This window comes from Zingiber officinale, chromosome 9B (genome assembly GCF_018446385.1).
Source record: "Zingiber officinale cultivar Zhangliang chromosome 9B, Zo_v1.1, whole genome shotgun sequence".
NCBI classification, from domain to species: domain Eukaryota; kingdom Viridiplantae; phylum Streptophyta; class Magnoliopsida; order Zingiberales; family Zingiberaceae; genus Zingiber; species Zingiber officinale.
This window is the reverse complement of record NC_056003.1, coordinates 95,489,007-95,510,637: the sequence shown is the minus strand read 5'-3', so window position 1 is coordinate 95,510,637 and position 21,631 is coordinate 95,489,007. Positions and strand designations below refer to the sequence as shown.

Here is a 21,631-nt window from a genome sequence, read left to right as displayed (position 1 = left end):
CGATTGTTAACACAGAAGGCTGCTGAATCGATTAGCCGATCGATCCAGCTGCTCCCAATCGATCAGCCGATCGATTGGGATATGACTATTTCACAGGTTGTAATTTTTGGACGACTCGGATGACTCGGATCTTACATGGCAATCGATTGGGAGTAGTCGCGGAGTATAAAGGAGATTGCTAGGTTCAAACGCAAAGCTGACACACAATTCTCTCCGCTTCTTCACGCTTAACATCACTGGTTCTTAAAGCATCTTAGGGACAAGTGTTGTTGTACTTCCAAGAGTCAAGAGGCATCCTCAAGCTACACGGGAAAAAAAAAGATTAACCAGGCTAGGTAACATCGAGCCTGGGTGACCGGCCCGACCCCGCGGAAGTTTCCCACCGGCCACCAGGGTAAATCGGGAAGCGTTCGTAGCGGGCAACCCAGGAGTCCAACATCCTTTAGTTGTGTGCCCCATTTGGAGGAAAAATTTCTACAAATTCGTCATAGCTGGAGCTTAAACCGCGGGTGTTTGGGTAACAACCTGAATGCCCTTCCGCTACACCATAGCCCCGGAGCATCCTCAAGCTACACGAGACCAAGCAAGAAGAGGTTTTATTTGTATTTGTGTACATTTACTTCTTATTTTGAGTTGTATACCTGTGTGAGTGTTGTACGAGATTTCTCTACCATCGGTTGTTCTGAGAAGAAGATTTTACATAGTGGAGAGTGTGTTCAATATCTGGATCCTTGGATTAATCATCTCTTCTTGAGGTGAATACCAAATAAATCTACGTGTTAGCATTGAGAGCTTGCTTCAAGTATTTCGTTGCAAAAGATTTTCATTGACGATGTGAGCAAGCTATTCACTCCCTTTTTAGCTCTGAAGTGTCCCAACATTTGATATATAATAATTTTATTTCATATTGTAATTTTTTTTTTACCGAAGTAGGTATATTGGAAGAAAGGCATTTTTGAAATAAAAACTAGTTTGTTATTTTAAAAAATTGCGACATTCCTTCTAGGAAAAAAAAAATAAAGGGAGCAATTTTTATTTTTGCCCTAAAATTATAGTGGTAAAATGGTAAAACAAACTCCAGTGATATCAATAAAAAGAGGCAATTGGGAGCCAAATATAATTTTCTAAATAAACTTGTGGATCAATTCATAAATTACTCTAATATATATACCTTAATCGAAAACATTGATGAGATTGTTGTATGGCGGTAGATCTTCCTCCACCGCGTCGGTGACACACAGTGAAACCTTTATGCGCCTCACTTTCCTCTCCTTCAGAATAAGAATCGAAGCGGAGGATTTGGATCCGGCAACGAAGGCCTCACGCTCGCCTATCTGCAGGTTGCTCTCTCTCTCTTCTCCTTCCTCAAGTCTCCTACCCTTCTGTATATCTCTCATTTCGCCATCACGCACTGCCGATGTTCAATTGATTTCGTGCTTTTTCGCTGGTTTGGATCCCACTTAGCTCTGCGAAAGTTTTAGATTATTGTTTGTGGACGAAATCATTCTGATTTTTTAATTTATGCTCATTTATATAATGGGGCTCCTTGGATCTAGAACTACATGTTGTGTGAGGTTGATCTGACGATTCTTTTTCGTGTTTGTTATTTCGTTCATAGGGCTTGCTGACCTGGTGGATTTGGGGACTGAAGTTATGGCGTCGAGACGAGCTATTAATCCATCTCGACGCGTGGCAGATAGCGGAAGCATTCCACTCGGCAGTTCCTTACATCAGAAGTCACGGACTTCGTCTCTTTTACCCATTGGATTGGTTGCTGTGGTATGCGTTTTATTTAGATTATTACGTGCAATTGTTCTTCGTAGTTGTTCATGTTACGTTGCGATTTTGTTCTGTATAGTCACGGACTTCGTCTCCTTCTTGTAGGCTGCTTTTCTTCTCATTGGTTACTCATTAAGAGGTTCAGGTACATAGGAATCTCCTACTTAACTTTGGATAAAATCAAATAGTTGATCTTGAGTGAACAATAATTTTTTTAATTAAATATCAAATCCTTTGGAATTTTTTATTCTTTGGTTTGTCAGCTAAACTATTGTAATTAATCAGGTGGTTTTCCTGGTGTAAACGAATCCATGACCATCGGGCAAGGTAGGTATCATATGTTCTACTGAGATAAGTGTTTTTTTCAAGATCTTATGCTACTTAAGTTCATATGCCATAACATCATTCAAGTTTTTACCAAAGCCTTTTCAATAGAGATATGACAGTCTACATCATGTTACAATCATAGATGTGAATCCTTGAATATCATTCCCATGAACTCTCTCTTTTATGTGATTTTTTCTATCTATGATTTTGTTAATGAAGAGCATGACCAGCTGAATTGAATATGAAATATTCACTAAGCTATTGTCCAGTATGGTACACCAAGTCTCTTCTTCCTTAAGTCTCATTCTCATGACCTTGGTTGTCAAAATCAGTATCATTATGAGGATGAGATGGTCAAAATATCTAAGTACCAATTGTATCTGACAGGTGTCGTTCTTGTGGAGGGTCAAGACATGGCATAGGCTGACACAAGTGTCACTTGTGTTGAAATAGTGCCGATGGCACTTGCTTTGTCTCGGTCGGCATGGACGAAATCCAATATAATCCATCTCCTAAATTTTCTCTTTGAAAGTGTCTACTTCTTTTGTCATCAAGGCTTACAAAACCTTGATTGTGATCTTCATCCTCTAATGTCATGATCATTGTGCTCTAGTCCCCGTCCAATGCATCATGTTTAAACACATCGATCTTCAGCTATTGCAAGCAACCTGTCGTAATTGTAATAGAAATAATCTGCAGGTTCAGGTGGCTCGTTCAAGCTGGCATTGGTTGGCTACCTTTTTGTTGGAAAACCTATTATATATCCATAATTTCATACCAAAAAAATCATCCTTTGATCTAGACGAATAATCCAATTGAGCACTAGGTACCTGGAATTGTGGCAATGCTGTACTCCCATAAGAACATTTTGATCGACAAGTAAGCCATCCAATCTAGCATTACGTATTAATCCCGATAACCTTACAGAAGTTACATCACTTGGACATCTTGTGTCTCCTTTCATCGTGATTTGTGTAAACTTTAGATACATGTTACATCTTCAGTTTGAAGGGGTGTTGGATCCAATATATGTGGACCCTTGAATGTGGATAACCTTGTTGAATGAGTTCTCTCTTTTTTATTGATTATTTATATCTATAATTCTCACAGTAAGCATGCAGAGTTGAATTGAGTATGAAATATTTATTCAAGTGTCTTATAAAAGGCTGACGAGACCACAAAAGATTGAAAACTTCCTTTGGAAAAAAAATTAATTTCAATTAAACATAAATGGATCTGACATCAACATACTAAGGGGGCGTTTGGTTTAGGGTAATAGGAGTGGGGAATGAGAATGAGAATCATTGATTCCCATTGTTAATGTTTGGATTATAGGAAGAGGAATACAAATAAGGGAATGAATCCTTGAAATTGGGTAATGACTCATTCCCATGTACCTCCCCTTCAATGAGTCATTACCCTATTTTCATCAATCAAAATATTCACTTATTCCAAAAATACCCTTGACTTAAAACTAAAATTTTCTCCATTAATATCAAATATCAAAATATATTTATTTATTTTTTCTTTCATATCACTTATCTCTCCTTATTCTCTCTCATTATATTTTCTCTCTCATCATAGTTTCTCTCTCATCATTTTATCACACACTTTCTCTCTCCTTAATCTCTCCTATCACACTCTCTTTCCTCTTTTTTTCTCATTACATTTTCTCTCTCATCATACTTTCTCTCTTCTCAATCTCTTCCATCGCACTTTCTTCCTTCTTTTGTTCCTCATCACACTTTCTCTCTCATCACACTTTCTCTCTCCTCAATCTCTCCCATCACACTCTCTTTTCTCTTTTTTCTCATCACACTTTCTCTCTCATCATACTTTCTCTCTCCTCAATCTCTCTTATCACACTTCCTCCTTTTTCCCTGAACACACTTTCTCTCTCATCATACTTTCTCTCTCCTCAATCTCTCCCATCATATTCACTGTTCTTTTTTCTCTCACCATACTTTCTCTCTCCTCAATCTCTCTCATCACACTCTCTCATTTTTTCTCACTATATTTTCTCTCTCTTCATCCTCTCCTATCATACTTTCTCTCACATCATATTGTCTCTCATCATGCTCTCTCCAATCACACTCTCTTTTTTCATTTTCTCTCATCACACTTTCTCTCTCTTCATTCTTTCTTATCACACTTTCTCTCTCATAATTCGCTTTCATCATATTTTTCTCTCACATTCATCTTTCTCTCACATCTAATTTTTTCTCTTATTTTCCTTTAAGGGTAAAAAAGGAAACTTCGATTTATTCCGATAGAAGATATACAACTAACCAAACATTGCTTTTAAGAGTGATATCCATGCTCATACCCATTCTCATTCCACAATACAATGATTCCCATTCCGATTCCTATTTCTAGGAAAGAACCAAACGCCCCCTAAAGTTGGACACAGATTTGTAAATAATGCAAGTTATGTAGTTATGTCTAATAAAGAAGTAATTGATAGAAAATAATTAAAAGGGCACTCAATTAACCAAAGGGAAACTTTCTAGTTCTCATAACTTTTTGAAGATGTGGCATATCCTATTACTGGACTAATGATCATGTAATGAGTATGCCAATGGGAAACAGGAATGTCTAAATATCATTCTGGAAAACATTGGTGAATTATGATGACTTCCACTAGTTATTAATTATTATATTTAATTGTAGTATTGTTTGACTGTTTTATGTAAATAAATATTGTGTAATTTATCAATTAATCCTTTTGGAATTTTTTAGTCCATTTGTGATGGTATACAGGTGCTTGTTATATATCTAATTTTTAGGGAAGCATACAGATCTATTTGATTGCTCATTATATTGTTTAATATTTCTTCTTCCATTTTGATAGGTGTTTCCTGCTCAGCAGATGCAATACGAGCTATACCTATTCTAAAGAAAGCTTATGGAGATAGCTTGAGGAAGGTTTTGCATGTAGGCCTTGACTCTTGTGCAGTCGTTTCAAATTTGTTAAAAGAAAAAGATACTGAAGCTTGGGGCGTGGAACCATTTGATTTGGAAGATGCCGACAGTAGTTGCAAAAGCCTTGTGCGCAAAGGTTTTGTCCGCTCGGTTGACATCAAGTTTCCCCTACCATACAGACCTAAATCATTTTCCCTTGTCGTTGTCTCTGATTCATTGGATTACTTGTCCCTCAAGTACCTTAACAAAACTCTACCAGATATTGCAAGAGTGTCATCAGATGGTCTTGTTATATTTGCTGGTAATAATTCTTTTTCATGACTTCCTATTCATTGGAAACATGGTTTTCATATTGTTTCACTGTAGAAACAGACTACTAATTAGTTATTTTGAGCATCTAACTACAAGAGTAATAAACAACAATTCTGACTATTAGTAAGAAGTTAATTGCATCGTATAGCCGCAATGTTTTTTAGAATGCATTCTTTGGAAGAGTTGACCATTGCCATTAACTATAGTTATAGAGAGTCTGGTCTTCCATTCACATGAGCTGTAGTCATATTCAGACCAGTAACTACTACAATAAACAACTAATTTGACATTTGGACATTATGTTTCTAGTGATATTCATGTTACAATTTTTTCAGTACCTTATTTATTTTTTTATTATTATAATTATTTTTTATTTGAAGGGGAGCCTTGGTGCAATGGTAAAGTTGTTGCCATGTTACCAAAAGGTCACGGGTTCGAATCCTGGAAACAGTCTCTTGCAAAAAGCAGGGTAAGGCTGCGTACAATGGATCCTTCCCCGGGACCCCGCATGACGGGAGCTTCGTGCACCGGACTATCTTTTTTTTTATAATTATTTTTTATTTCATTCAAGAAATAGATGCATTTTCAGGAAGAACCAGGATTATTGCCTTTTATGGGTAACTGCGACCTGAAATCTGCATGAAATTGTCTTAGATTTGTTTTTTATTTTTTGGCCAAACATTTTTTATTGTGCCCATGACTTTTCTGACTCTTCTATGATAAAATGAGATGCCTTACTGCTAAAATGGAACAGATGTGTAGCTGAAATGATCCATTATTTATGGATTACTATATAAAGATCTCAGTTATCTCACTACAGAAAATACTTATAAATCATTTTATATACTTCATTTTTCTTACACCATGAGTTTATACAGCTAATCTTATGAATATAAACTAAGTCAACTTCTCAGGCTTTGCAATATTTGTATGCTTCTTTAACATTCAAAATTATCTTCTTTTTGTCATTTCTGCTCATAAATTCTGTAGGTTTCCCTGGTCAGCAGAGAGCCAAGGTTTCAGAGCCAGCAAAATTTGGAAAACTAGTATGTTCTGCAATTAATTATGCATTTTTGTTGCCATTCTTTCTTTGTAGGAGGTCGTCTTCCACATATTGGCATCTTTCCTTGACATTCTGCTGTCAATCTAGTAATGTGCTTATATACTGCATGCAACCATTAGTTTTCCCCCACGGCTAACGTTATCGTTCTTAATAGATGCTAGACCATTTATTTTCCTTGATCGATGGGTTATATTATTTTATTTGGTGCCAATAACAGAGTATTAATAAAGAGTGAAAAATGGTTTTGTCTCCATTGCTGTTTTTTATTCTATACTTTCTATGTAATAGGATGAAATAATTTTGGATTGCTTTATTAGTATTATCCTTTTTTTTGTTTCAGAGTTTGATGTTTTAACTTTGTTATGATTCATCTGAAATGACTTCTTTGGCCAAACCATGACAGATTCAAATCTCAAATTTGTTTTCTGATTAAACAGTATGATATCTCAGGCATCAGTCAATGCTTTGCTTATCATTTCCACTTCTCTCAGATAAGAAAATGTTCTAGCTAAAGAGCTGGCCGCGGATAGTTGTTCCATTACAACTTGTTTATACTCTTCTGAGATATTCACTTTTATGTATAGGCCAAACTAAGGAGTTCATCCTGGTGGGTACGATATTTTATCCAGACTGGTTTAGAAGAGAATGAAATGGCTATAAAGAAGTTTGAGCAAGCTTCCAGCGAGAGTTCTTACAAACCAAGCTGCCAAATTTTTCACCTCAGCTTGTAGAACAATTGAGCTCTCGAGTCCTCTCCAATTTTCCCCCCGGATTGGTGAAATTATAAAATACCCCTCTAATCTGTATGGTTTTTAATATGTTGTTAGAATGAAATTGTACGATATCTGTAAAAGATAATTGTTTGAGAAAGAAACCTGTATAATACGAGGTATACGCAACTGTGAATTGATTTAGAATCACATGAAATCACATACAAAAACAACTGTAATAAAAACACCAAATGGTATACGTACGCATAGAAACTAAGAGGAGCGGAGAAACAATATCCAAAATAAATTACAAGTAGTAATTAAGTGTAGTACGGGGCAGGAGCAGGAACAGGAGCAGAAGAAGCGCCCAGCGCTGCGCCGGAGCTGAGAAGCTCCGCCATGACACGCCGGGGGTTCTCCTTTTGCACCTTGCAAAGCTCAGGTAGGAAGACACCTGTAACCAAAGATTTAAAGTAAAGGAATCGTTACAATTAATCAGGAAACAATTGTGTGGATAAATCGATTTTTATATTTTTATCTTGTACGATTTGGCTCGTAACGAGATGGATGCCTTACTCAAGATTTTAGATAATTTCTCACAGTTTATTATTATTATTATTATTATTTTATTTTATTTTTTTTGGAATCCGTCTTTATTTACCTTCGCCGGCGGCGAGATTGAAGTAGAGGTCGACGATGTTGGGGCAGTTCTGGTAGCAGGCGGCGGAGCAGAGCTTGCCGGCGAAGTCGGGCTCCAGCAGGGCGTCGGAGGAAATCCCGACGGCGCCACGGCTGACGCCGCAGGCCCCCACGCACTCGTCCGTCTCGATCCAGTCCTTCATCTCCCGCTCCACCTCCACCTCCACCTCCGATGTCCGGCACTGATACTCCGTCAGTCCATCCCCCCGCTGGCTGCTCTCCAGCACGCACCGCTTCGACTCCGACGAGACAGCGAAGGCACACAAATCTTGCGGCAGATTCTCGCATACGACGCCTCCTGCACACCGTCACACCCACACAGACACATATATATCGCTTAGCTTATATATCCATCAATTCAAGAACAGAACAAGATCATGATAACTACGTCGAACGAACCTTGAGCGGAGGGGACGAGGACGAGAAACTGCGAGAGAAGGATGAGGGCCGAAGCCATTGCCGCCGCCTTCGAAGTCGCCGGAGAATTCATATCGGATGGTTGGTTGGGTCTGTTGGACGAAGGGCGAGAGAGGGGGGAGGGGCTGGTGGTGCTTATATAGCTCGCCCGAGGTCGGTCGTGGAGTTTACTTTGACTAACGCAACGCTCCGGCGCCGTCGCAACCGGCGTTTTTTGAGCTGCAATCCGAACGCTACTTGTTGTCTCAAGCCTGGCTGCTGACTATTCTCATAATTCGAGCCTACGCAAGAACATGCTCTACTTGCTCATCATACGTACGCGTTGTTGTGAGTCCAGTAAATTGCTTGTTATTGCCGTTTTTTCTTAAGAAAAAGAAAAAAAAAAAAAAGCAAAGAAAAGTGGGGATTTCGACGTGGAGGCCATGAATTAACTTGCTTAGTTGATACGGGCTTCGTCTTCTGATTTGTTTTTTTTGTTTTTTGTTTCCTGTTTTTAAGTTTAATGAGAAATAAGATGGCGACAGCTGGAGGCGTTTGGATGAAGTGCAGTGCGGTGCATCTCACGTTGCCACCGCTCTTACAAGTAATCTTATTTATGGTTGGTTATATGGCTCTTATGCAACCGCAGTCCGTAGTATTTAAATTTCACCGATATAAAATTGAATTAAGTAACTTCTACCACGAGAATTTAGAAAAGTTTAGATATTTAAGGATTTATATTCTTCATTCATTTTACTGAAGGGAAAATTTAATTAAATCAAATTAATTGATTAAATTTAAAAATTGAGTTCAGTTAATTAAAAATTTAATTTTATTTCCAAAAAAATATTAATTATATCAGTTTAATTGGTTACATTTTGATTTTAGAAATTAAAAATTGATTTATCGACTAAATCAAACTTTTTTTCTTAACCAAATAAATTTCAAAATGGGTAAAGGATCCCGAATCGAAAAAATTCAAAAGGAATAAAAATCCTAATTAATGGAAATCCCTAATTTGTAGCTCCTCACGCGTCTCCTCCTGATTGCTCGACGGGATCTCGTCGCCGCCGGCTCCTCTCCCCTTCGAGCCCGGCCGCCCAACGCCCTCTCCCCTTTGAAGCTTCGACAATCCCGGCTGGAAGCGGCGCAGATCCGTCGCTCTCGCCTCCAGCTTCTCCTGCTCGATACCCTCCTCCACGGGCCCACGGCTTCGACAACCAAGGCCGAGAACGCCAGGGGGGACACCCTCGTATCCCGTTGCTCTTATCAGAGTTCTCCGTGAGGTTCGTAAGTAGCGCCTCGAAGTATGCTTCGTTCCTTTGTTTTTTCCTCTTGATTCCTAACTTAAGTTGTTATGCTTTGCTATTCCTGTTTTTCTTCAATTTTTCCCTTTTCTCTCAATTCTTAGCCTTGTTCAATCACTCTTGAAGAAAGACTATTAATTCCTGCCGCTTGCTTTCACAGAAGCAGGAGGAAGGGGATTAATTTTTGCTATGGTGAGTAATTTTCATGCCTCCAGAAGAGTTCATATCAAAAATTTCGGTAACATCTTCTCTCTACCGGTGACAATTTGAAACATACATATATGCAAAATATATTAATCACATACGGCTATAATATACATACAACCACGTAGTTAATAATATAGCCCATACGGTTGAAACATAGCATAACCACATAGTTAATAATACAGCTCACTCGACTGAAACATAGAACAGCGGAAATCACAAAATAACGAACATGAAACGAACAAAATAACTTACTGCGAGTCGGCTCGGCTTGACACAACATTACTAAACCAATACCAGATACCACAAGACAAAACTCCAAGTCGACATCGAATTATTAGAATACAAAGATCATAAAACCAAAATACAAATAGCAAAGAAACCAAAACCAGAAGATCGTCCTTAGATGTGGCGTGAGACTTGCGGACAGGTTCTTCAAGCGATTCCATAAGTCCTGTATTTGCTATTTGGCGAAATAAATCAGTTTACGGGATGGTGAGTATTAATACTCAACGGGTAATTGACAGATAGTGCATGAACATAATAAAGAACTAGAGATACAAAGGTATACAGTCTCACATGGAAAAATAGCATATACTACAGTGATATCATAATAAGTATCCATTTTTGAAATCATATGCTAGGCTAGTAATAGAAGGTCAGGTGTAGCAAAGACCTGCTACAGTACTGCTCATAACTACATGAGTAACATGTGAGATATATACATATTACCAGTAAATAAATCAGTGTCTAAACTCATACCTCAGGTATATATCTCAACCTATGAGAGCATATCAGCATAAATAAGCAACAGCAGCATAAGTAAGCAATAGCAGTATATGTAAGTAACAACAACATAAGTAAGCAACAACAACAGGTATAATAATAATAACAGCGTATGCACGGATGACCATTTTCGTCCACCCCTCTGTACCATGACCCTTGTATGGTCGAGAGGTCGGGACAATGACAGACTGTACACCACTCCAGCTACCACTACTCTCGAGTGGCCGAGGGGGCAGTTGCATAGTAGCTAACTAGCTACATCTGCGACAGGGGTCTCTACTGCTCGCAACTCCAGCTATCACTACCCATGAGTGAGCGAGTGGAAGCACGTCAGGACAAGCGGCACGCTCCAGCTACCGCTACCCATGAGTAGTCGAGCGTGCGACCCTGACTAACGACCCTCTCAACCACAAGGGAGACATGGTTGCCGGCATGCATGCAATGACATGATGCGAAAAATGCAGCAGTCAATATATATATATATATATATATAAACAGAAACATGTATGCTACATGAAGCCAGCATGCTCAATAAGAAATATGAAAAAATAACAGTCAAAGCAAGTAAACATGGTATCTGGTATCTATATATTCTGTAACTAGTATCTAGTATTTGGTGTCCGGTATCTGCTAAATATCTTAGATAGCAACGAGAGTCTGTATAGATACAGAAACGAGTAGCTTAAAGATTGAGTGGAAGTATCAAACGCAGGAAAAATAAGAGTGGAGTCAAGGTAAAAACAGTTTCTATCCAAAGATAGCTCATGCACTAAGATCGATATGTACTAAAGAGATAAAACAGGAAGTACCCGCCTTAATCTGTGTAGTCCGTGTCAAATAATTCCCACGTCGAGATGCTTGTCTCCAACCAAAGTCCTATAACATAATACACATTAGAAATCCTATCACGCACCCAAAGAGCTAAGATAAATTCAAATCCAATTAGAAACCCTAATTGAATCATCCGAATCATCAATTAACTCTAATTAATCCACTCTACCAGTTAGATCAATTTTAACTAAAATGCATCCTTACTTCTCACCAAGTCAATGGTAGCTGCTGGTGGCTTACGACCGGAGGTGATGCACGGTCGGAGAAAATGGCTAGAGCTCTAGATAAAGCTTCTATCCAGCAAATCAAATGCCCCCAAAAATCAACGCCTAGCACTATACTCAAATTAATTCTTAAACATGCACTCTAGCCTTAATTACATCCTTTCTTTCCCATTTATTGGCTGAAAAAGAAATGACAGCATATCCAATTTTCCCAAATCTGCAATATACCCAAAACAGAAGAACATTCAATTCCTTGTTAATCTCCATAACTGAAAAATGTAAACAAGATCTAGGTAATTACTCAAACTATTAGAAGATGGTGGCTCACAACTAGAGATCTTGTTGTTGGAAAATTGTGGCCGAACTTGTGGATCATCCGCACCCAGTGATAACCGGAGCAAGGTCAAGGTGCTGCCCTCCAAATCAAATAGCCCTACATCAACACTGATCTAAGATCAATCCCTCAAATCATCTACTAGGTCAATAGATTACCTCCAAGGTGGCATAAGGCAGCTGTTGTCGAAACTAATGGTCGGCGTTTGGGCACAAGTTGAAGGAGATCAGTGACGAAAGGCACGACTCGGTGTTGATTTACGCCGGTGATGAAGAGGGGAGATCGAAAACACAACAAAGAGACCAGACGAAGGGTGAATAGGTGGTGGCGATGTACCTCCCTGATCCAAGATCCTGCGAAGTGGAAGAGGCGGTGGCAGCGCTATTGGTGGCTGGCAACGTCACCCCCTCGTGATGGTGGCAGCTAGGGTGTCTCCAATCGAGTCTTCACGAACAGAGACAGGGTAGAAGAACAGCTAGGGTACTGGGACGTCGACGATCGGATGACGGCGACCAACGATCGAGCGACTCTGTGAGCTCGGAAGATGGGAGAGGTGGTCGATGGTTGTGGGATGGTTGGCAGCACCGACGATGGTCGTCTTGTCATGGAGGTTGGCATCGACGATTAGCGAGAGGGGCGACGAAGGAAACCCAAGAGAGAAGGGAATCGGGAGAAATGAGATCGGCGGTGTTAGTGAGAGCCCTAGAGCCAATCATGTGATGATTGTTGTATGGACTCGATGTATCATATTTCTATATATTTATAAAGACATTTTTTTATGGTTATTATATTTACTTGTATTGGTGCCAAATAACTAAGTATAATAACGTCCTTGAGTAGAAGGTTCTTATCTATATCAATCGATTGGTTGAATCGATAATGAGATGATATAGAGAACACTACTCTTAATCATTCCTAGTCAAGTATTAACATTCAGGGACAATGTTAATACGATGAGACTAGCATGTAGGTCAACTCGATGACTTGATCTCATAAGTCATTAATATAGAGATATCAAGTTGACACATGAGTATGCATTGGAGAATGTATACTAAATGATCCGCCATGAGAAAGTATCATGGATCGCTATATGAGTGTCATATACTTTCTCATGTGAATATTAGTATGACTATCAGTCCTTGGACCTGAAGTCACCATGGTTCCCTACATAAAGAGTTACATACTTTGGCTTCGTCAAACGTCACCCGTAAATGGGTGGACTATAAAGGCGACTACTGGGTATGTAACAAATTATGCGGAGGGATGTGAGTGATGTAGATGAGATCTATCCCTCTTATATGATGGGAGTGACATCATGATTCTTGATAGAGTGAGTCCACTAAGTGCATGACCATGCCCAAATGAGTCAATATGAGATATTGAGTTCATTTGATTATGGTGAGTCTACTTGGAGTTCAAGATATAAATTGATTAGAGGATGACACGGTCTATGCCTCAGTTGATCAATTTAGATGTCAATGATAGAAGGACATTATCATATATTGTGAGAGTCACAATTAGTAGTCACAAAGGTGATGTTGGATCTCAATATTCTTGTAACTTGGGTAGTAATGATGTGTTGCTAGATACCGCTCATTACTTATGTTTCTAAATAAGTTTAGGAGTATTGCCAACGTTACAAGAACCTATAGGGTCACACACAAAGGGCAATTAGATGGAGATTAGGTTCATATGATGGACAATTCCTCCTTTAAGAAGATCTGTGTGACTCATCATAGATCGTACCATATCTAATAGGGTACGATTCCTCCTTTCGGATACACCATTCCACTGTGGTGTTCTAGGAGGAGTGAGTTGGGATAGAATCCCACACTCAGTTAGATAGTCACGAAATTCATGGCTAAGGTATTCACCACCTCGATCTGATCGAAGTATTTTAATACTCTTGCCTAGCTGGTTTTGTACTTCATTTTTGAATTTTTTAAACTTTTCAAAGGATTGTGACTTATGTGCCATCAGATACACATAACCATATCTACTGAAGTCATTAGTAAATGTAATAAAATACTTATAACCACCTTTGGCAGTGACATTGAAAGGGCCACATACATCACTATGTATAAGTCCTAACAAGTCAGTTGCTCTTTCACTGTGTCCACTAAAGGGAGTCTTGGTCATCTTGCCCAGTAGGCATGACTCGCATGTCTCATATGATTCAAAATCAAATGAGTCCAGCAAACCATCTTTATGGAGCTGGGATATGCGATTCTCATTTATATGACCTAAGCGGCAATGCCAGAGATAGGTTCGGTTCATTTCATTTGACTTGAACCTTTTGGTACTTATGTTATAGATGGGGTTCTCTAAATCTAGAATGTAGAGTCTGTTCATCAGAGGTGCACTACAATAGAACATATCGTTTAAATAAACCGAACAATATTTATTCTTTATTATAAACGAAAAACCTTTCTTGTCTAAACAAGAAACTGAAATGATGTTCTTTGTAAGAGCAGACACATAACAACATTCATCTAATTCTAGTACAAGCCCAGAGGGCAGAGATAGATAGTAAGTTTCTAAGCAACAGTAGCAACCCGTGCTCCATTGCCTACTTGTAGGTTCACCTCGCCCTTCACCAATGTCCTGCTATTTCTCAGTACCTGTACATTAGTACAAATGTGAGAAACACATCCGGTATCTAATACCCATGATGCAGAAATAGATAGATTGACTTCTATAACATATATATACCTGAAGTAGAAGTTGTTGGTCCCTTTGGAGGCCGGCAAGAGGAGAGGGGTGAATTGCCCTACAAAAATAAACACAAAACCTTTCTCGGATATTCAACTAATTTAAAGGAACTTTTAATTAAAAAGGCAGAGACTAAATAAACAGAAATCACATCCAACTACTTGTTTGAAGCACGTATGAGGGTTCCGGGCGCCCTGGCGGGATAAATTTTATCCCCCAATGTTCAGATCGAGTCAAACCTCGATCCTGGTTAAAATCCACTTCCGAGCACCCGGAATGGTTCGGGCGCCCCGAGCCTTAAAGTCAACAGAGTTGACTTTTTCATCTCCGGTTCAGCTCGTCTCGGTTCGGGTCTTGTTCGCTCCGGCTCCGCTAGCTTGGGTGATCTCGACCATCCGGAATAGGGCTCACCCGAACTCAAGTTCCGGCCTTCTCCTCGACCAGCCTTCCTTCTCGGTTTCTCGTCCCTCGAACGCCGCACACGTTCTTCTCGTCCATCGGTGTACTCTTCCGCGGTCACCTCGTCCCTCGGACGCACCGAGCCCGTCGACTCTCTCCCGTGTTGTCCTTCTCGCTAGCCACGTCTTCCGCTCGACTTCCTATCACTACAATAAAAACCCTCATAAACATCGGTTTTCCACCGGTGTCTATTACATTTTCGACCGATGTCTATGAAGGCGATGTAAAAGGTCTGTCATTTTAGACATCGGGTTAAAACCGGTGTAGTATCACTTAACGACACCGGTGTTCGAATCGGTTATTAACCGGTGTAGTATCACTTAACGACACCGTTTCATCAACGGTGTAAAACCGATGTAATATTATATGTTAATAACACCAGTTTTGGCAGTGGTATACGACCGATGTAATATTAGTTAATGACACCGGTTTTGCAGCGGTGGAAAACCGATGTAATATCAGTATTTTTTAACAACACAAATTTGATTTCCGAAACAGTGAAAAATCGAGTAACCAAAAAAAATACACAAATATTCACAAATTACACAAATATTCTTCATTCAACAATATTCATAAAATACACAAATATTCATAAATTACATAAATATTCTTCTTACAACAGTATCAATAAAATATACAAACATTCTTTTTACATCAAAAGCTAATAGATATCAGAATCAAGGTAGAACATCGTGAGTCAAAAATCAAGCTGAGGCTACATTAAATTATGAGAATCAGAATCTGTTCAACTTGCTATACTGCTCCATTCTTCTTGCGCCTTTTATTTCCCTAATCTCACCGCTTTTCACCTTCAAATGCCTAGTTTTCTGTGTTAAAACATCCACTGTTCTAATCTGTCAAACACTTACTTACAATCAAACAGAAGGGGAAAAAGAACGTGAATTTGAGAAGGTAATAACACAAAACTCAAATTAGAAGCAAGGAAAAGAGTTGGGTAGAAGGGAAACGAAACTCTGCTTGCACAAAAACAATCACCTGTTCTATTTCGTCCCACCAGCGAAACTCTACTTGCATCATGTTCCGGAGAACATTGTACATAAGCGTTGATGCTTGCTCAGGTGAAACAATCCTCTTCCTGTAGAAAGATCCTATAGAAGGACACTTTCTTTTCCGTCCACCTCATGGCCGTGCTGCCACTGCTCGTCGATTTCTAGGAAGTCACCCTGCAACAAGAAGCTCAAAGGAACTCAGAATTCATGCAAACCTAGATTAAATATTTGTTTAGATTCAAACAAAATTCAAAATTGAATTTGCTAACATTTCATATCACCATGTCAAGTCTAGTAGATAAATCTTAGACTAAACACTTACTTGAATGTAACTGTGCATACCAGATTTTTCATGGTTATCCCTGACATGCTTGTAGGGAAATTTCTTCCCACATTCAGAAAATCTACATGCAAATGGACGAAGATTTTGATGGACTGCTTTTATGTGCTGTATGAGATTTGATACCTGCAAGGTGCAAAAACTATACTTTATAGTTACTAAATAGAAGATTGATTGCTTATCCAGAAATAAATTAAGTGATGCATATGAGAAGAAAAAAGGGGTGATTTCCACTAAATTGTCCTTATCAACAAGTGTGCATTTATGCAATTAATAATGAATGTGGTAAAAGGCCATTTGAACATCTATTTTAACTGCCTACACACTTCAAGCCTCTGTTAAAAAAAGCTCAAATTACCTTTGATTCGTTCATATCTGATAATTGTCTTTGCCTAGGTGTTTTAAGCTTCTGTTAAAAAGGCTCAAATTAGACATCTCCATGATCTTTACCTTTGATCCATTCATATTCAATAATTGTCTCCTAGTTCAAGAACTGCTTCTAATACAGGAAAATCAACCTCAATAATAGTTTCAGCATGTCTTAGTCTCTTGCAAAGAGATTAAGCTTCGAACAATGTCCTAACCAAATTCCTGATGGTGCACAAATTGGGATGCAAACATATTATGGTTTTATTTGGTCATGATTTTAACCTCATCCTATTAACTGAAAAAGTGCTACTAGATTGCCTCCAAATAGCAATTAAGCTTTGACGGCCTGAGAGACAGAAAATTGATAACTACACAAAATTCAGGTCTTACATTTGAAAAGGTGCGTTCACAACCTTCAAAGTTACATTTTGTCCTCTCAGTCACCTCACTTGCTTTATGCATGTGTTCATGTCGTTTAATATTCTTCTTCAAATGTTTTGTTCCACAAATCACACAATCAACATAAAGGTGAGAAGTTTTGATATGTGCTTTAAGGCATTCTGCATTTGTGAATGTCTTCATACATCCAGGTTCATTGCTAACGACTTCCACATATTCCAATATATAAACAAAATGTTAACATTGAATATATATTCCTTAATTAGCACATAAAACTTTGAACATGCTTTAAATATCTGAGACACAAGTTTCAATATGAATATGAATTTGACATGCAATCGAGTACCTGATCAGAAATGTAGTAACGGTTTCCAGACAAAACAAGATGAAAACCATACTTGCGTAACATTGGTGGGATGGAAAGCAAATAGCAGTAGGATGTTTGTTCAAGCATCACAGCTGCATGCTTCATGCTCACAATCATTCGAACTTTTTTATTCAGCTTTTTAGTTTCACAAATCTATCCAAAAACATCCCTAATTAATTCCAAAAAAGTTTAGGATAAAGTATTTAGACATAATACTTCAAATGTAGAGAGATAAAAAAGAGAGAAATTACAAAACCGTAAATTGGGCGTGATGGCCACTTACCATTAGAATTGGCTTCTTAGATTAGATATCTTCTGGAAAACAATTTTATCAGCACTGAAGTTGTGACACCAGAATCACTAAAGCTTGAAACAAGAACTGGCGACATAACAACAAATGGGAAGAGAACAACAACGAAGATCGTAGCAATTTTATCAATTTACTGGCATTTTATTAGCCACAATTTGATGAAAAACACATTGCTCCCAATCCAACCTCAAAATGGATACATTCTTGCAGCTGTTGGGAGGCTTGAAAAGCTTGAGCTGTTCTTCCACAAGTTTGGTTTTCGGTAATCCAACATCAACTGCTATCAATTTGCATGAATCCTCCCGTTGGGACTGTCAATTGGAACATCATCCTAAGCGACAACGAAGAAGATCAGAACTAATCATTTTGTTCCAGACAAAAACAAGTTAAATCTAGACCAATTCTGAAAGAGCAGAATTTTGTGAGGATCAGGGACTGCCCTGATCAAGTCAGTCATACAAGCTCAAATGAGACTGGAAGAACCATATGTAAAAATGGAGGAAAAAAAAGTAGATTCAAAGAACAGATTTTGTTGTATTAGTTTGCTAAGCGCAGTTTTGAACTTGGAACCCAAAATCGAGCAATCGACCTGCCTATCCGTGAGCTACGCCATAGGACTCAAAAATCGGCCCGGCGTCGAAGATGGACCCCTCAAACGCCATGCCTTTCTTAGGGTTAAATCGGCCGCCCATGTCGTCGCTCCACCGCCTGCCTTGAACGTGCATCGCCTCGTACCCCTCCCCCTCAAACCACCGCTCCCACTCCAGGTGGCGGCAAAGGGGGAGCCGTCGGAAGGGCGCCGACGAAGGCGAGGTCGTGATTGCCAGAGAGGTAGATCTGGCGCAGAAGGGGAGATAGCGGGAGGGTTGGGATAAGAGGAAGTAAGTCGATGCCCCTTCTGTGTACGAGCTCCTGGATCTCGATGTTGTTCTCTCTTCCTTCGGATTCCCTCACGTTGCCGACCAACCGTGCCATGGTGGTCGTGGGCGTCCTCTTGCTGTTTGGATCTCGTCGGCCCCTACCTTAGCCGGGAAGAGCGAAGAGAGGAAGGAGGAGGAGGAAGAGAGGATCGGACGAGGAGGCAGAACGGAACGATTTATGCTGCGATTTTACTTAGGACTGAAGCAGGTGGTTTTGATCCTGCTCGGGAGAGGAAGGGGCGTCGATCGAAGGGGAAGAGGTAGATGAGGCTGAGAGAGATGGTCGGAGGTTTAGGTTTAGGCTGAGAGAAGGGGTGCAATATTGGTTTAGGTTTGGAGGGAACTTTGTGAAGTGTTGTAAATTTTGGCTGATGGAAAAATTAAATTATTTTTTTTTGGTTCATTAACACCGGGTTTTAAAAACCGCTGTTAAAACCGGTGTCTATTAACAAAAAAAAGGCGCTCATAGACATCGGCTAAAAAACTGATGTCTATGAGCGAAAATCTGCGCTCATAGACACTGATTTTTGGAAAAATCGGTGTAAAATACTCAAAGACATCGGTTTTTGCTTAAAACCGTTGTTGTTCCACCGATGTCTATGAGGGTTTTTCTTGTAGTGTGTGTTCCTAAGTTCCTGCACACTTAGACACAAGGGTTAAACAACGCAGGACCTAACTTAGCTTGTTTGATGACATCGAAACACCTTGGGGTTTCAACAATCTCCCCCTTTTTGATGTGAGCAACCCAAGTTAAGTTAGGGAAAACATATGCAATAAAAACAATTTATTTGCAATTAAGTCCAAAGATATTTCAATTTTAAAAAATTATATACCTCCCCCTAGACTTAACATCTGTCTCCCCCTTTGATCACATAAAAAATGGGGTTTCTTTTAACAAGTCTAAGGTACTTTCTAAAAAATCTTAAGTGTAAAAATGTTTAAGCAAAATGGCTAGGTAAAGACACTCTTCAGAATTTTTCTTTCGAAAAAAAATTAAGTAAAACATTTTTAAAAAAAATCATAAGTGCTAACAAAAATTTCTTAAAATTTTAAGTTTGAAACTTATTTCAACATTTCCTTAAAAAATTTCATAAGTATAAAAGAATTCTAAGGCAATAAAAAAAATAAAAAAAAAATCTAAGGCAATTTTTTTAAGAGAAATTTCTAAGTCAATTTTAAATATTTTCTAACACAAATTGAATAACTCTTTTAAAGCGTTAAGTAATTTAAATTAATGCTTTTTCAGTTAGTCAATTAAACTTTTCATTTCGATACTTGGCTTCCAGGTCGTGGCGAGGCACTAGGCCTTCTTGGTTATTGGAGCAACAACCACTTCCTTAGACAAAGCCTCATAAGAAATTAGTTGTTTAATTTCCTTGCTGAAAATGCTAAGTCTAATTTTAATTTTAATTCAATAAGTTTTCGGAACCCAATAGAGGTTCCTACCTACAGAGTTGATCAAGTATTTCCTAGGTACATAGGCTTTTGATATTTTTCTAATTTGACTTTGATGAAATCTATAATACCAATTTAAACCTTTATAATTTCTAAAAGTAGAAATATTTGAACTATTAAACTTTTTTAATCTTTCTATTTCTTCTTTTAGTTTTTCATTTTTAATTTTCAATTTATCAAAATCCTCTATAAGACATGATTTTGCCAAAAAAAAATTTGTTTCTAAAATTTCATTTTCTAATTTGGTATTTTTATTTTCTAATTTATACATGGATTTTGTCATTGCCTTAATACCAAAGTAAAGTTGATCAGGGGGTAAGAGGCATACCGCACTTACCATATCAGACTTGAAGCCTGAATCTCCCCCTGCTTCGCTACTTTCATCTGAGGTCACTCCCCCTTCATCGATGCTGGGTTCTGATGTACTTTGCCCTTCGTAGCTTGCCATCAGTGCTATCCCGGCATATTCTTGAATCTTGGACTCAGATGAAGAAGTGTCGTCCCAAATGACTTTTAGGTTCTTGTGTTTCTTGGGTGTCTTCATTTTGTCTTTCTTTAGTTCTGGGCAATCCTCTCTTAAGTGTCCTTCTTTTTGACACTGGTAGCAACACACTTTTCTTCTATTTCTTGAATTCTTTTTATTCTGCATTTCTTTAAATTTATTAGATCTAAAATTTTTTTTAAAGTTTCTTACTATATATGCTTCTTGGTCTTCTTCGGAGTCTGACTCGGGTTCATCCTTCTTGGTTGAGTTCAGTGCCATTATCTGACTTGAGTCTTTTGTTGTAGCTACACACCTGGTTTCATATAACTCAAGAGTAGAAAACAACTCTTCTAAAGTACTTACCTCCAGGTCTTTTGAAATATGGTAGGCGTCGACGATTGATGTCCACTCCGGAGTTCAAGGAAATGCGTTGAGTGCGTAGCGTATGGTGTCTCGGTTTGTTACCGTTTTACCGAGGTTCTCGAGACCAGTAATTAATTCTTTTACCTTTGCATGTAGACCGGCTACCTTCTCACCTTTTTCCAGACGGATGTTCATCAGTTTGTTCCGTAAGATGTCTCTTCTAGCGAGCTTCGCTTCGGACGTGCCTTCGTGGAGTTCCAGGAACTTCTTCCAAAGTTCTTTGGACGACGAGTAGCTTCCGATGCGGTTGACTTCCTGAGGCGGCAGCACGCTCAGCAGGTGATATTCCGCACGGCTGTTCGCTACAGACTCATTCTGCTCATTCTTTGTCCAATGGCTCTCTTCTTTTTCTTCTCCATCTTGATTTGTCGGAGCTACAAAACCATATTTCATAATAAACCAAATTTAAAAATCTGTTTTTAGGAATACCTCCATACGTCGCTTCCAGTCTGCGAAGTCCCCCTCAAATTTTGCTGGAACGATGTTTGG

General features: G+C 38.8%; 2 protein-coding genes across 2 annotated transcripts; one reads left to right on the top strand and one right to left on the bottom strand.

The window, feature by feature from the left end:
• The first annotated feature begins 1,196 nt into the window (after positions 1 to 1,196).
• On the top strand, positions 1,197 to 7,302 carry LOC122024088 (probable pectin methylesterase CGR2). The gene is made up of 7 exons (XM_042582632.1): positions 1,197 to 1,340; positions 1,619 to 1,779; positions 1,885 to 1,924; positions 2,065 to 2,106; positions 4,958 to 5,329; positions 6,331 to 6,386; positions 6,988 to 7,302. The coding sequence occupies exons 2-7, from the start codon at positions 1,654 to 1,656 to the stop codon at positions 7,132 to 7,134; spliced, it is 783 nt and encodes a 260-aa protein (XP_042438566.1). The 5' UTR covers positions 1,197 to 1,340; positions 1,619 to 1,653; the 3' UTR covers positions 7,135 to 7,302.
• Positions 7,074 to 8,447, bottom strand: LOC122024089. The gene is made up of 3 exons (XM_042582633.1): positions 8,212 to 8,447; positions 7,775 to 8,110; positions 7,074 to 7,567 (listed from the first exon to the last, which is right to left on the bottom strand). Exons 1-3 carry the CDS (start codon positions 8,300 to 8,302, stop codon positions 7,434 to 7,436), a joined length of 561 nt encoding a protein of 186 aa, XP_042438567.1. The 5' UTR covers positions 8,303 to 8,447; the 3' UTR covers positions 7,074 to 7,433.
• Between the last annotated feature and the right edge of the window lie 13,184 nt (positions 8,448 to 21,631).